Below are 14871 nucleotides of genomic sequence, written 5' to 3' on the forward strand. Positions count from 1 at the left end.
GGGTACCGAAGACCTTTGACGTAGGGAGATCGCAGACCCCAATGAGCAGACTCCTTGTACCCCTTCCTGGCGGTAGACAGACACAGGTCTGTCCAGGCAGATGGCAGGTTTAACAGCAGCACTTAGACATTATTGTAGGAGAGTAGGGTCTGCAATCCTATGATCACCCAGATTTTTTGCTTTTGTTTCACTGGTTTACGACTTTCTCGGGCTGTGGGCCTGCCAATCAGACCCACAGCCTAGCTGTTCTCTCGCTAAATTGATGTGTACCGCAGGTGCATTACCCAATTGGAACTGGGCCACCTTGTCAGACCCTGTAAACTCAGGGCATCGGTGTACCCAGGGCCTACCAGGGGCTGAAGCAAGTATTATGCCACCCCTGGATGGCCATCTAAATCTGACACAACTGGCTGCAGGACAGCTGGGGCAACGTGGCGTACTCGCCCGTTGCTTTAGGTATAGTATCCCTATATCTAACCCTAAAATGGACACCCGAGTTCCTATCAGTCACTCCTATGGCAGGCCTTGACAATCCTGAAGGCAGAGTGCGTGGAATCATGTGAATTGGGCTCTGGCACGAGCCGAGCCCGGTTGCAGCTTGCGGAACCAAGACCCAATGGCTGTTCCATGATAACGCGTACCATATTGGTAACTTCGGTATCGCGTTATCAAGACATGTCGAGTAAGGTGTCATACGAATCGGGATGCTGACCCCTCACCAATGCTGGCGACGAGGTTAGCATTCCGCCCTTCTAGAGGGACACGACATGTACGTAACTGTGAACCCCGGTTAAAGTTAACTGAAGCCTCAGCTCCATAAAATGGATGCTGCCACCACAGACACGAGTCTGACCTCCTGCTGCTGGGAGTCCTTCCAGCGAGGAGAGCTTGGACAAAGGGTTTCCTGTCCGGGGCGGTGTTCGCACCATCCCAGACAGGGTTTTGTGTATCCTGGGTAGGCAGGGCTTTACAAGAAGGTGACTGCGGAGTGGCACCCCGGTGCTCACTACGCATCTGCCGGCTAGAACCAGTTCCAGGGGCGCCAGCCCCTGACCTGGGGAAAGTCCGGCAGGGGAGAGGGGTGTAACTACCCCCCTTCATGGTCCCACCCCTAGGGCAGGACCTAGTCACGTACCCACCCCTTTCTTTAGGATAAAGGCAGGAGCGGGGACCCTTCCAAATTAGATCATCTTTGAATCAAGAATACTTTCTACGAAAGGAACTCTCGACTCTTCTCAAGATTTCTCCCTTGTGGCTAAGGAGTAGTCACCCTGCATCCGCAGGCACCATCTAAGAACTCTGCGGTTTGCTGCAAGTCCTTCCTCAGGAATCCGACTGCCCAGCTCGACGAGACCCAGCTTCCCTGGCACCTCTGACCTCTACCCACATCGTCAGCTCAGCTGAGATCTGTGGGTGCGACGAGACCTCGAGGGACCGGCCATCATCAAGACCTGCACGATTTCTTAACCGGCACGACCACCGAGGGATCCTCTGGTGAGTGCTCTGGGGTCCGAGAAGCCCCGACCCTGAGCAGCTCCAGCATCGAAGCGCAGCCTCCCAGCATCTCCACGATCTGTGTGGGGCCCTTCTGCTCTTTGCTGTTCAGCACGTTGTCTGGTCACTAGCCGCTGGCTTGTGACCTTCTTGACGACACCCGACAACCAACGCTGCTGGTCTGGTTGCTCCAGACTGGCCTTTGCTCCCTTCTGAGAGAGGAGCACCCCAGACCCTCCTGGTCCACTCAAGACGCCATTGTAGGCCCACCACGTTGCCCTGAAATTTGCCAAGGCTTGTTGCCCCAATCCTGGGCCCAGCGACGCCGACAGCATCAACCTTCGTGGGACAGCTCGCACCTCCATCCTGGTCGCCGACAACGCCTCCTGGTCCGTGAGACTGCAGAGCCTAGCGTCGCCCACTCACCTAGTCGAGGTGACGATCATCCGGTGCCCTCCTGGTACCCTCTGACTACTGGCTAGTAGTACGAACTTGGTCCCCTCTGCTTTCAGGTGTCATCCATCTCTGATCCAGGCTTGGATCTCTACGAACTATTTCCACTGGTCGCCGGCCAGCAACTCCTTCCTTCCGGCTCCTGGCTCGTCAGCGAAGACTCTCGACGTCTGTAAAGACCTGTGCAGCCGCAGCCCTTGGGGCTAGGTAACTTCGGCATTTCGGTGCCCGCATAGCCTCCTTATTTAAGGGTCCCGAGTCCCTATCGCTTCCGACTTGCCTTATCGGGTCCGCCCGAGACCACTAAACTTTCCGTGCCCTCGGGCACTTGTATTGATTGTGCACTTGAAGTATTTTCTTAAGAGTTTCGTTGTGTGCTTAGTACCCTGTCCTCATAAAGAGTACAGGGCTGTTGTGATTCTAATAAATACACTGTTTATTTTCATAACACTTGTGTGGTGTCCTTTCACTTGGTGTTCAAGGGGTATGTGATGGTATAACAGCTGGCTTAACACGCCATCTAGAGTTTAGCCCGAAGACTGCTCGTATCCACGCTACTAGGATAGCTGGTCTAAGGTTGACTTACAACCAATCACCATAAGGGTCGTTTGGACCGATGCATAGTGATCACTAGAATAGTGAGCACTGCATATCGGGCCAACTTCTCACAATTATGCTTAGTTTCCCCAAAACATTTTGAAAGAAGAGGACATGGACGGTGTTGTGTTGCTTTTGAATAATGTTGTCGCTTTTGTTATTTTAGGTATATACTTTTCGTTTGAGTGTAAAGCTTCTGAGGCTTTGTGTTACGTGTCTTGCTTGGGCAATGTAATACTTAAAGAAAAACCTAATATTAATGATAAAGAGACACACTGCTCTATATAAGGACTCTGAGGGGCAACGTCCCACGTGGCTTTCTTAACAATCTTGATTCGTTTAGGAGCATTCATTGCCATATAGACTTTGCTGTGACATTTCTTTGTTTGTAAAGAATGCCTTAGTATAAACTCTGTCCAGCTTCATTCAGGGACATCCGAAAGAATACAATGCTATAATTAAATGTACAATGGTTTCCCTTCTCGATATAGCTCCTGCTTCGGAACCAGGGGTCCTCCTAATATCAGCGAGTACTCATTTTTTTATTTTATTTATTTTAAGCAATTTGTAGAGCGCAGCAAATACCCGGCGGTGTCTCGGCGCTGCATGGACTTGTATTGAGTGATCTATTGTCAGCGAGTAACATTATGGACAACAGAGCAAAAATGTGTACTTCTCTTGGCTATAATTGGTGCCGCTGTCCGTGCTGGTTCATGCATGCATGCTGCGGTTGAATCAGAGCGCCACAGGTGTCATCACTCGTTTGTGCTGAACTAAGGTTTCCAGAAGCCTTTGTGAATTGGGGTGGTGGGACATCACTCTTAGTCTAGTCCAACTCATGTTAAACCCATACAGCGTGTAGGATAAAAATACGATTGCCAACTTAAACTCCCTTGCCTCTGGGACAAATCATTGAATTTGATTTACCCTGCATGAAAGTGTGAGGGATCTTGAACAACAGTTAAGACAGATCCACCAGATAGGATGTACAATAAAACCGTGGTCTTGTCTTGTTGGCCAACACAAGAGGATGAAGTACGGATATGGCATAACATATATAGATATCCCCAAATTATCTGGCCTTTGCCCCTAGTGACTAGTGGGGATCAAACCCTGCTTCCGTCACTTACCCATGGTGCTAGCTTCCTCCTTCAGGGTGCTCATAGCGTTTGAAATCATCTTAACTCTCTTTGCATTCATTGTTATAGGCTCATCTCCAGTTATATTTGTCAATTTTGTGGGTCCTAGTCAGACCGTCATTTTTCAATGAACTTCAGCACATGGTTTTTCAACAAATCCCTTTTTATGCATGCAACATGACCTAAAAATTATTTTAAAGAAAGGAATCTAGGATAAGCAATGTTAATTTCTGACCAACTTCTCCAGAGATAATAGGCTCTATCTGTAGGGTTCATCTGTCATTGGTCATGACCAACCCTGCGGATACCTCCACCATGTGCCGGCTGCGCTCTCAACCTCACGTCTCTCCTGGATCTCCACGAAGGAAATAACCTGCACTCACATTTTCCATCGCCAGAGTTTCCGCCTGTCTTTCAGAAGCGTTATTTTGTTTGGTTGTGATGTGAACATCTTTAAGGATTAACTGATCAGGAGTGCCTTTGTTCCCGTTCACTTTGAAGTCGAAGGAGTAGGGTGACCTCAGCCCTCCACGATGCCTATGGGATGCACCGATTAGGCACCTGCCACTCTTTCCCCATCACGTCATAGATCCTTGTTTGTCAACAGGTGATTAGAAAAGGAGTGGAAAGAGTCCATCAGCTTATTAAACCCATCACGGGGTTTCACGTTCAGCAGATGCAAGAGCTGAGGTGTCTATCAGTGAAAAACAGTGGATGTGGAATCGTAGCAAGGATGGGAGGAAAACGAGAGGAAGAAGGGAAGAAAGGAGGAAAGGCAGGAAGAAGGAAATAGAGTGAGGGGAAAGAGTGCAAAGAAGGAAGATGTGAGACACCAAATAGGAGAAAGGAAGAGAGGTGTGAAGAGAAGGAGGGAGAAAGGAAGTAATGGGATGAGGAGAGTAAGGAGACAGGCTGGGGAAAAAGGAGGCAGGAAGTGAGGAAATAATGAAAGAAACAGAGGAAGAAGGGAAGGAAGGGAGCCAGGCAGGAATAAAAATGAAAGAAGGAGGGGAGAAGAACAAAAAAATGCAAGAGGAAGGTAGGCATGAAAAAAGAGGAGGTAGGAAAGCAAAAAGTGAAAGAAAGAAGGCAGGAGAAAAGGGATGGTAGGAAGTGTGAAAGGAGGTCAAAGAGGGAGAAAGAATGGCAGCTGGAGGGAGGAAAGACGTAGAGGAAGGAAAGGGCGATCGAAAGGAGGGAGGGCCAGAGCAAAGAAGGAATGGAAGCGTGGTGGTAATAAGGAAGGAGCAAGAGAAAGAAGGAAGGGCTTTTAGGAAGGCAGAGAGAGGAAGAAAATAGAACATAAAGAAGAAAGAATTGAAGAAATCTAGAAAAAAATATAAAAAGAAGGAAGAAAGGAATAAACACGGAAAGAAGATGGGTAAGAGGGAAGAGAGGCGAGGGTAGAAACAAATGAAGCAAGACAGGCAGAAGGAAGGAATGAATGAAGAAAAGAAGTAAAAAGGAAAGGAGAGTCGGAATGAAGGAAGTAAGGAAAAAAAATGAAGATGAACGGGTAGAAGGAAAAAGAGGAGAAGAAACAAAATTACGCTAACTTTATTTGGGGGCAGAAATATTCTAGGACAAGGGCAAAGGCATAGGACCTGATTTGACCGACGTGTTCATCTATTACAGGATATTCTGCCCATCTTATTATAAATGCATTAGAACGTAATGCACTTGTAATAAGGCGGATGGGGTATCTGTCATGTTTGTGACAGAGCCCCCCCCCCTCCTCCAAACTCTAAATCAGACTCGTAGCCTCTTGGGCAATGTTGGCTAAAGGTTTATGGACTAGACAGGGTTTGGGGTCAAGAATACTTTAGCGGTGAGAAGTAATATTGAGAACAAGAATGGTCCTGAGCTGAGGGATGCTGATGGGGTTGTGGTGACAAGAGAAGTGGCAGATGCTGCAACTGCTGCCTTCATCGTCCTATAGCTCTGACTCCTTCTCTGCACACTTGTCTCCAAATACATCCATACATTCTTCCAACCTCACATATGACTCTCCTCTCTGAACGCTGGTGGAAGGGGCAGAGACTCACCTGCCGCTCTGTGATTTGCTGGTGTATGTCGAAGTCTCCTAGCCCCAGACTCAGCTCGCCGCGGTCACTGATGAAGGCGCAGTAGGTGGCCGTGCTGTGCCCATGGAGCCGACTGATGCCCCGCAGATCCTGCAATGGAAATAAGAGTCAGACCCCTGGACCCATCTTGTGCTTCTCCAAGGATCCCTCCCTTCATTAGCTCGTTCCCTGGTTGTTTCCTAGTCACGGGTCCAGTGACCACCATAGCGCCTTTCCTATAACCTGCATCCTATGGGGCAGATTTACAAGCCCCTTGCGCCTCTTTTACGCCACTGTTGCGTCACTTTTGTGGCGCAGCGGTGGCGCAAAAGAAGCGCCATGGTGCGGGGTATTTACAATGTGACGCATCTGAGAGATGCGTCACGTTCTAAAGCCCTGCGCCAGAAGGAGGCATTCCTGCGCAGGGGGGGTGTTCCGGCGCAGGAACGCCTCAAAAGTGCCTGAGTGAAATCTGCAAGATTTCACTCAGTCACTTTTAGGCCCATGCTGCGTCAAACCCTGGGCCTGCCTGAAGCAGGCATAAGGATTGACGCAGCATTGATAAGATAGGGCCCCCAGAGCATTGCTGGAGCTGCGTCGCGCTTGCGACGCAACTCCAGCAATGCGCCACCTTTACGGCACAATTGCATCACGCATCTAGGCCGTTTTTGCCCATGGTGCGCCGCATTGTAAATGCGGCGTATCCATGGTGGTGGAGGCATGGCGCACAATAAGTGGCGCATCCCTGCTGATATGCAGGGATGCGCCACTTATTGTAAATCTGCCCCTATGTTTATAGTGCGTCTGCCATGCCACAAGCTCACAGAGCCAGCTGGCTTTTTCTTTCCACCTCCTGACAAATATACTTATGAGAGTCTCCTCTCTTGAAAATGTGTGAACATTTCTGAAAATTGTTTGCTGATGCCAATGGCAACCTACTAGAGACTTCTGACTATTTATACTTTTACCCACACATGCCCGGTCACATCCATATAAATCCTATTATATATTTAAAAAAACTATGAACATCTGATAAAACTACTCAACGCATATTAAACCCCTTCCCAAGGCTGCTGTGCCCTCGGATGCCCCTTCCCTCGCCACCCTTTGTGAGGAGTCCCTCCATGTCCTATCAAATTTTCATTCTGCTGATCCAGCCACTGTCGTTAATCCTTAATTAAGCGTCTCCAAGCAAAACTTCCAAGTCCTATAAAGATGCTTCACATCATAAAATAAGTTTTCTGACACCTCTTTAGATATTACCTATCCAGAGAGTCTCAGTATAGGATCCTTCCACTGCACTCCACACCTCCACTCCCCCCCTAGAACTCCTCATCCATCTCCCACTGAGGATGAAGAGGAAACTTGGGGGCATATTATCAAGGGGGTTTATCTCTGCTTTTTTGGCTTTAAAAGCCAAGAAAGCGGAGATAAAATTATCTCCCTATTACCTAGCTGTCGCTAACACCAGTTAGCGACAGCTAGTAGGAGATAGCGACCATCTTGGGCCCCACTTTGCATGTCAGTGATATTTATCACTAATGACATGCAAAGTGGGCGTGCCAAGATGTTAGCGACTGGAAACAGTCGCTAACATCGCTATCTCCTATTACCAACTTATGGAGATATTCGCGCTAAGCGCAAATATCTCCAAAAGCTAACACCTGCCCTGAGCAGTTCTTAGCCATGTTATCCAATGGGAGGTGGATAACATGGCTAAGAGCATTAGCTCGGTAATGCATGAATATCGCTGACTTTTCAGAGATATTCATGCATTGCAGCCCATTTTTATCGCATTTGCGATAAACCTTGGTAATACCAAGGTTTATCTGCGATAAAAATCGCCGCAGCTCAGCTGTAAATTTTTGTCTCTAACCAAGCAATAGCGATAATTATCGCTATTGCTTGGAAATATGCCCCTTAGTTTAGAGGGGCACTAGAGTAGTGGGAGAACAAGAGAGGAGAGTGTACCTACAGTTCATTGAAGTGACCGATCCCAAAGACGGCAGGAAGCGACATACCATATGACTACAGTAGCGTAGAACCGACTCCGAGAGCCTATCACTGCCCACAGCGGAGATAAAGAAAGGGTCTGTTCCTAGCCGGCTCAGAGCATCTGGAAAGGCAGAAATGTCAGAGTCAGCTTGGAGATGCCAATGAATTTTGTGGTTAACTGTTTCTTTTAGCAGAGTTCAGACTACACAAACATACCATTCATGGTGCCAAAACATGATTTTCTTTAGAGAACCCAGATGAAATGATTGTCATTGGCAACGCATCCCAGGGGGTGTGAAATATAGATATGACTCCTCAGGTCTTATGGGGTTAAAGTACACTAGGACAGGTTCTGCACAGATTAGGTACAACCCCAGAGGAGGATCTGACCTCTTCCAGAAGGGACAATTGTTGGAGCAAAAAAAAATTGTACTGAAGGTCTTCACCAGGACATCATGTATGCTAAAGGAGAGATACTCCACTGAGCCATGCAGGTCTCTGTGCACTTATTGGATGTGATGCAGGGTGCAAAGACAACCAGAGAGTGCAGAGAAGTACCCAGAGGTTAAAAGGACAGAACATGAATTTATAAGTTTACTGGCCCAAGCATCATTTACCAAGGCACTACCCAGGAATCTTTTGGAGAACAAATGAACCTTCAAGGCTGAGCAGCTCACCTGCACACCCTCAGCTATAGGTAATAACAAACAAAGGTACACCCGGCATGTGGCGCTCTGCACATATAAATATGTAGTGATCATAAAAGTTGGTGATTGTTGTAATGCACTGAAATATTTGGATCCATGGTACCACACAAACCACACAAGCTTGTTTTATGCATGTCTCAAGCTGTGCATGAATACATAGAGTTTCAATGCCTGAGCTGTAGTTCAGCTCACGGATTGTATTCTGTTAAGGGGCACAGTGCAAATCAATAAAACCAGCACTGCTTGAGCAAGGACAGCCTCCCCCCCCCCCCCCCCCACTAATATCGTGTTCGCTTGCATTTTGGGTCTCTTGTGGTGAGGGTAAAGATGATGACACTGGGCAAATGTGTGGAGAGCTACGTTTGATAGGGTCCTCGAGGTACCTTCTCCTTTTCTTCCTTTTTTGGGCCTCCCATACTTCTATTCTTTTCTTGTTTTTTACTTTCTTTGAGTCTTTTCTCTCTTTCCTTTGGAACTGACAGACAAGACAAAGTGTACGAACAATTTGAATTGGAGGCAATGAGACTCATACCTCAGTTGGGCATATTGAAAACAAGGTGGAAAATGTGTTTCACTTCCGGTTCGAAGAGGTAGGAGAGTGACCTGAAGTGTACAGCCCCTACTGTCCTCAGAGGCATTTGTGAACACTGGCCAGGACCCCAATAAACAGCGGCCTTGGACTGCTGGCTGACGATAATCAAGAGGTGTAAATGCAGCACTCCTCACTGGAGTATTTCAGTTTTATTAGCAAATATTTCAAATCTGGCAGTATCACCAAACCAAATAGTGGGATTTAAAAATCCTGCAAAAATTAAGCGAATTCTGGCAGCGGATAGGGGCCATACATCCTGCCAAATTGCCACCTTCACTGCCAGACCCAATATGGCTGAAGCTTCACTCTAAATTACTCATCACCAAAGCTGGATTTGCAACAATGCACAAGGAAGGCCAAGAAAGGCTGTAGGACAATGGGCGACCGGCAGGACAGGATAGATGGAGGCATTCTCAGGCCATACTGCCTGGTAGCAGCCCTCTGGGGGCAGCGTATAGTTTTCATAATGGTACATACAAGCATGCTAAAGCCGGCAAATGTTGTGGTGTAATATTCTGAAAACCGAAGTAGAATATTTCACGAGTTTCTCTTCAGCGTTCACTCGAAAACCCATGGCAGCTCAACCAGCAGATTTACAACTTTGTGTTGTAAAATTCATCTTTTGACCCCATTTTGTATAAAAAAATATTCTTGTGGTGGCAGAAGAAGCTCCCCCAGACTCAAACAAGCATTTGCAATGCAATCGGTCTCGCATTTGTGAAAGTTAGAGATAATGGCGTTGTAAATAATAATGTTTTTTACTTATTTTTTTCGTTAGTGGATTATTTAGAAAAAGAGAGTTAGAGCTATTGACGTTGTAAATGTAAATATTTTTTGCTTAGTTGTTGTTAAGTGGATGTATGTGGTATGGAGTGGAATTATGTGAATAGTAAGTATGTGGCATTTTGTGCATTGGATTATGTGGAAGCGGATTGTAGGTTATGAAGAGTAACTATGTGGTATGGTATTTTGTGTTGTGGAGTATTATGTAGTGGAGTTTAATTATGTTACGTGCTGTTGAATTTTCTGGTATGATGAAGCATGGTGTAGTGTGTGATGTGATGGTGGTGTTGATTTGTATTATGTGGGTTTGTTGTTCAATTATGTGGTGTGGAATGGAAATATATTGAGTTGATTTGTGTGGAACAATGTTGCACTGAGTGAAATTATGCTGATTGGAATTATGTGGCATGATGTGGTGTGTGCTTATGTGGATTGATGATATGGTGTACAGATTGGTTTTATGTGGGGTGTATTTATGTGAGCGAGAGATAGGCTGGGTGAGGAAAGAGGGAGGAGAGATACAAGAGTTGAGAGTACAGAGAGACAAGGAGGGGAAGTAACATGCAGAGTGCTTCCTTGGGGAGGGCCTATCCTGTAGTGAGCGAAGTTTACAAGCTACAGTCTGACTTTATTTTAACGCTGTTCCAAGTCCAGTGAAGTTGAGGGAATGAAAGCACTGTATGAAAAAAAGACAACATTATAGGAGGGAGACACCCAGCGTTGTGTAAGAGTGATTTTAGCACTGCATGACTGAGTGAGAGCAACGCATTAACGAAAGAGATGACAACGCAGAATAGTGAGAGCACTACATGAATGGCCTTTGCAACCAATTACACCAGAGCAGGTTTACTGGAACGTTTCCCCTTGTTGCCAATTTCTTTGTGACCGAGTTTTATGAAAAAAATGTATACGTTGTCTGTCAGACTGCTTTTTATGACTCTCTCTCCCAACTCCTTCCCCTTTTTGCAACACCTCGACCCCCAATTTATAGGTTCCCTGAGCAAAGTTTTTCCAAATCCAGCACTGTTGACGGCCATCCTATAGCAGTTGCCTCTTATTCCTCAATGTAATGTATAATATATAGTAACACAGCAGCATAGGATAGCAGAACTGAACAGTAAAACATGGCATCTAGCTATGCGGCATTGTCTAGCATATCAAGATAATAAATAGTAGCATGGCATCACGAAACAACACCAGGTGACATTGTCCAGGATCATATTGCGTGACCTAGTGAAGCATCACGTGTGCCGTAAAACACGAGGACAACACAACTTGAAGTTGATCGTTTTCTCCTAGCTCCCTGCCTAACCTGGGAAGGTGGTGAATCTCCCCCTCTGTCTCCAGAACTTCCCAGTACATGTCTACACAGTGAAGGTGGGTGAGGCGGAGGAGAGTTGGGTATCGCTGCAAATGGAAAGAGTGATACGAGAGAGAACCAATAGCGGAGGGGGCACGAAATAAGAGCGTGGAAAGTGGGCAGGGAGAGAATGGGACGCAGAAAGGAAGGGGGTGTGAGAAGGGAGAAAACAGGAGAATATAAAAAGAAAGAGATTGAGGAAAGAAGTGGTGTAACTGTTGAGATGGCGAGTGAGGTGGATCGACAGGAAGGAAGAGGAAGCACATGTGAAGGATTTGAGGGAGTTTGAGGGAAAGAGAGACACCCAAAGGAAGGTAGAGCAGATAGCTAGATGGAAGGGAAACCACAATGCAACAATTTTAAAAGCAAGCGTGGACATGCAATAAAGATTTAACCTATTTAGAGAAAGTTTACAAAACAGTTCATTAGGCAATCAGTTTAAAAGAAAAATAAGCAGTCAATATTAGCCTTTGAGTTCATTTAGATTTTGCAATTTGCAAAGCAGTTCATAAGGCAGTTCATTTAAACAGTCAATTTAAGATAGAATTAAACAATCAATTTTAGCCTTTTGATTCGAATGGACCAAGCCCATGATAAAAATTTGGCTAGGGCACAAGCATAGGTTGCACGGCTATCAGACATTAATATCCTGATTGCAGCCGCGTGGCTCCTAGTGCCCAGCTGCCGACATAAGTTTTTGAGCCAAACCCTCCTGGGTATTGTATACTCTCTGCACTCAAACATGAGATGTGCCAATGACTCTGGTTTGTCTAGGCATGCTGGGCAAAGCTCTGTAGTTAGTGCACAAGATTTCCAGCGTGAAGTAAAAGAATAAAGGGGAAGGGTTCCTGTTCTGAATTTGAAGTACAAAGCCCTATCGAAAGGTTTTTCAATAATGTCAAGGTACACTTCCCGTTTAGGTTGATCTTTGAACTTCAGGAAGTCCTCCGTAAGTCTGCCCGTGGTGGTACTAGTGTTCCTTTGAAGAAGGATCCAGTCCCAATAAAGTTTCTTAAGAGCTAACTTCGGGGGTGAGGTTCTATTTGACCATGCTTCGTTCAGGCCCAAATTTACTAGCAGCACCTTCATATCTCTCAACCATTTAATTTTGTGCCACCCTGGTAGTGACATGATTTCTGCTAGGCCTTGCGCATATTTGCTGAGTTCCTCCACACGCCACAGGCGTGCCCATAGCAAAAGTGGACGGAATTTTGCAAGGTCATCGATTGGGCGACAGCCTAAATCCAACATTAGCGGGACTGTAGGAGTGCCCTGCGGGAGAGACATAATCGCTCTACAAAATTTCTTCTCTGATCTTGGTAAAGCATCAGTAATGGATGATCCCCAAAGTTTGGCCCCATAGAGAGCAGAACTGACCCCTTTGGCCGAATAGATCTCGAGGACTGTAGCTATTGGTCTTATTAAACAGGAGCGTTGTTCTTTCAAGAGAGCACCTGTGATCCTCTTATGAGTTAACAGCGTTTTGTCCAAGTGTGGGGTCCATTCCATTTTGTGTGAAAGGCGTATCCCGAGATAGTCGAAGACCTCTACCCTCTCCAAAAGTTCAGCGTTCAGGGTAGGAGAGCGGACTTGTTTTTTGGGAGGGTTCAGCACAAGATATTTAGTTTTGCTTGTGTTGATTACCAGGCCTCGTTTGGTGCAGAAGGATTGAAAGTTGTCTAGGAGCCTTTGGAGGCCTATGGGGGTTTTAGAGATTAAAAGCGTATCGTCCGCGAAGAGCAGGGTTGGTGGGTTTACGTTCGCCAGCCAGGAATGGTTCATCTGAAGGATGTTTCCGAAGATGCTCAACCACCCCATTGATGTTAAGGGAAAAGAGGGTGGGAGCTAACACACATCCCTGGCGGACACCTCTCTCAACCGGGATACTATTTGCTTTTTCTCCCCCTGGGCCCCACCTAATCTGGGCAAAACTATTTTCATGTAACCTAACAAGTAGGGATAGCAAGTAGTGGGGCAACCCCATATCAGCCAATACGCTCCATAGGGTCTCCCTGGGTACAAGGTCAAAGGCAGTCTTTAAATCGATGAACGCGAGATAAAGACTGCCCTTGCCTATGACCACAACTTTCCAAATACACCATCATTAATCTAAAAGCTTGTTCAATTGTCCCGGTACCCACTCTAAAGCTCGCCTGGTAGTCAGAAAGGATTTTATTTTCTTCTATCCAGTTTAAAATTCTGATCAGCAGGACCTTGCCGACTACTTTTTGGCTGATATCTAACAGGCCAAAAGAAGTAAAAAAGCACTACAGCAAGCATCTTAGTGCTGTTTTTCTTGCTATTGCGAATGGGGGCTTGACAACGAAGACTTTGACTGGATTTGTTGCACAACACCAGGCTTGAAAGTAGTATGCAGGACTGGAGGAATGCCACCGTTCTATAGCGAACATGGGGATTGCATCTGTAACAACAATACACAGTGCTCCGCAGTCATTTACTGATGGATTAGCAAAGCCACGTGATACAAACAGGCTTGAAAGTAGAATGCTGGGCTGGAGGAATGCCTTTGTTTTTATCACGAACACGGGGAGTGCGTCTGTAACAACAACGCACAGTGCTCCGCAGGCATAAACTGATGGATTAGCAAAACCATGTGATATGAGTACAGATTTCAGTGAGAATGCAATTAAACTTTTGTCTAGTGTCTTGCGGTTTTGAATGCAGGGCGAGTTTATTTGACTGGATTTGTCGCACCACACCAGGCTTGACAGTAGCATGCTCGGCTGGAGGAATGCCGCCGTTCTATGGCAAACACGGGCCAGCATTCGTACAAAACAAGGAAATAGTCCCTAAATAAAATCATAAGAGCCCAACAGCGGAACTACACTGTAGTTGGTCGGTGCTGCTTCCTGCATAACGGAAGCAAAACGGAAGTGAGGTATCGGACCACCAGCCAATCAATGAGCGAGATAAAAAGAGTAATGCCATATTTAACCAATGGCAAGTGCACAAATCAAATAGAAACGCAATGGGTGAAGTTTCACCACTAATACTGATTACTTGATGCCTCGGAGAGGCAGCTCACACGCTGGCTAAGCGAGACCTAAAAAGGAAATCAGACACACGTGCTATCCTTGCCCCCTAGGTGCAGTGTGAGGTTGGTATTCAAACATCCTATACGTTTGCTTTATAGCCTAGGTCACATTTGCAACGTCAACAGGCGTTAAAAGGCACCAGGGACCAATACAGCCGCTATGTTTACTGCCATTCTGCCGTCCCTATACATGGCAAATGGCAGAGCCCTGTTCGAGTCTCAGGAGGCAGAACTAGCCCCATTGGAGTCCAATGTTTACCTCAATCTTAAAGTAATTAAACGTCCGAGGATTTCCCAAGACAGTCTCGGTTTTCAGAGGACTGTACCAGCAGACCGACACTAAATTTTAAATACATATCCCTATTTTTGGGCTAGTGTCAGCTCATCCTGCAAAACAGACTTGTAAAATATGCTGTGTGCAGGGCTTTAAGCGGGCCAGGTCCTGCCGGTGCTGAGCACCGGCTGTGTTTTTTATTAAAAAGGGGGCATCGAAACGGGTCCCTATCGGGCAGTGTTTTCGTGCCCTGGCACAGACGGGTCTGCTTTTTGCATGAACGGTAGCTTTGGAGTAAGCATGGACACTAGTGTGAAAAACATGTGACTGGCTCACCTTTCACTAATGAGGCAGTTGCA

At 46.4% G+C, this 14871-nt stretch overlaps 1 protein-coding gene across 1 annotated transcript in view; it reads right to left on the reverse strand.

Annotated features, from left to right (window-relative positions):
* The window catches only part of LOC147734768 (uncharacterized), a 265703-nt gene that overhangs the window by 36605 nt on the left and 214227 nt on the right, over positions 1–14871 (reverse strand). The window contains exons 13-14 of the mRNA XM_086953050.1: positions 7768–7862; positions 5729–5857 (exon numbers count right to left, since the gene is read on the reverse strand). Of these exons, the coding sequence (XP_086809176.1) occupies positions 5729–5857; positions 7768–7862 (224 nt within the window). The remainder of the gene's footprint in view (positions 1–5728; positions 5858–7767; positions 7863–14871) is intronic.

Source organism: Lissotriton vulgaris, chromosome 1_2, assembly GCF_964263255.1.
Source record: "Lissotriton vulgaris chromosome 1_2, aLisVul1.2, whole genome shotgun sequence".
Classification (NCBI taxonomy): Eukaryota; Metazoa; Chordata; class Amphibia; order Caudata; family Salamandridae; genus Lissotriton; species Lissotriton vulgaris.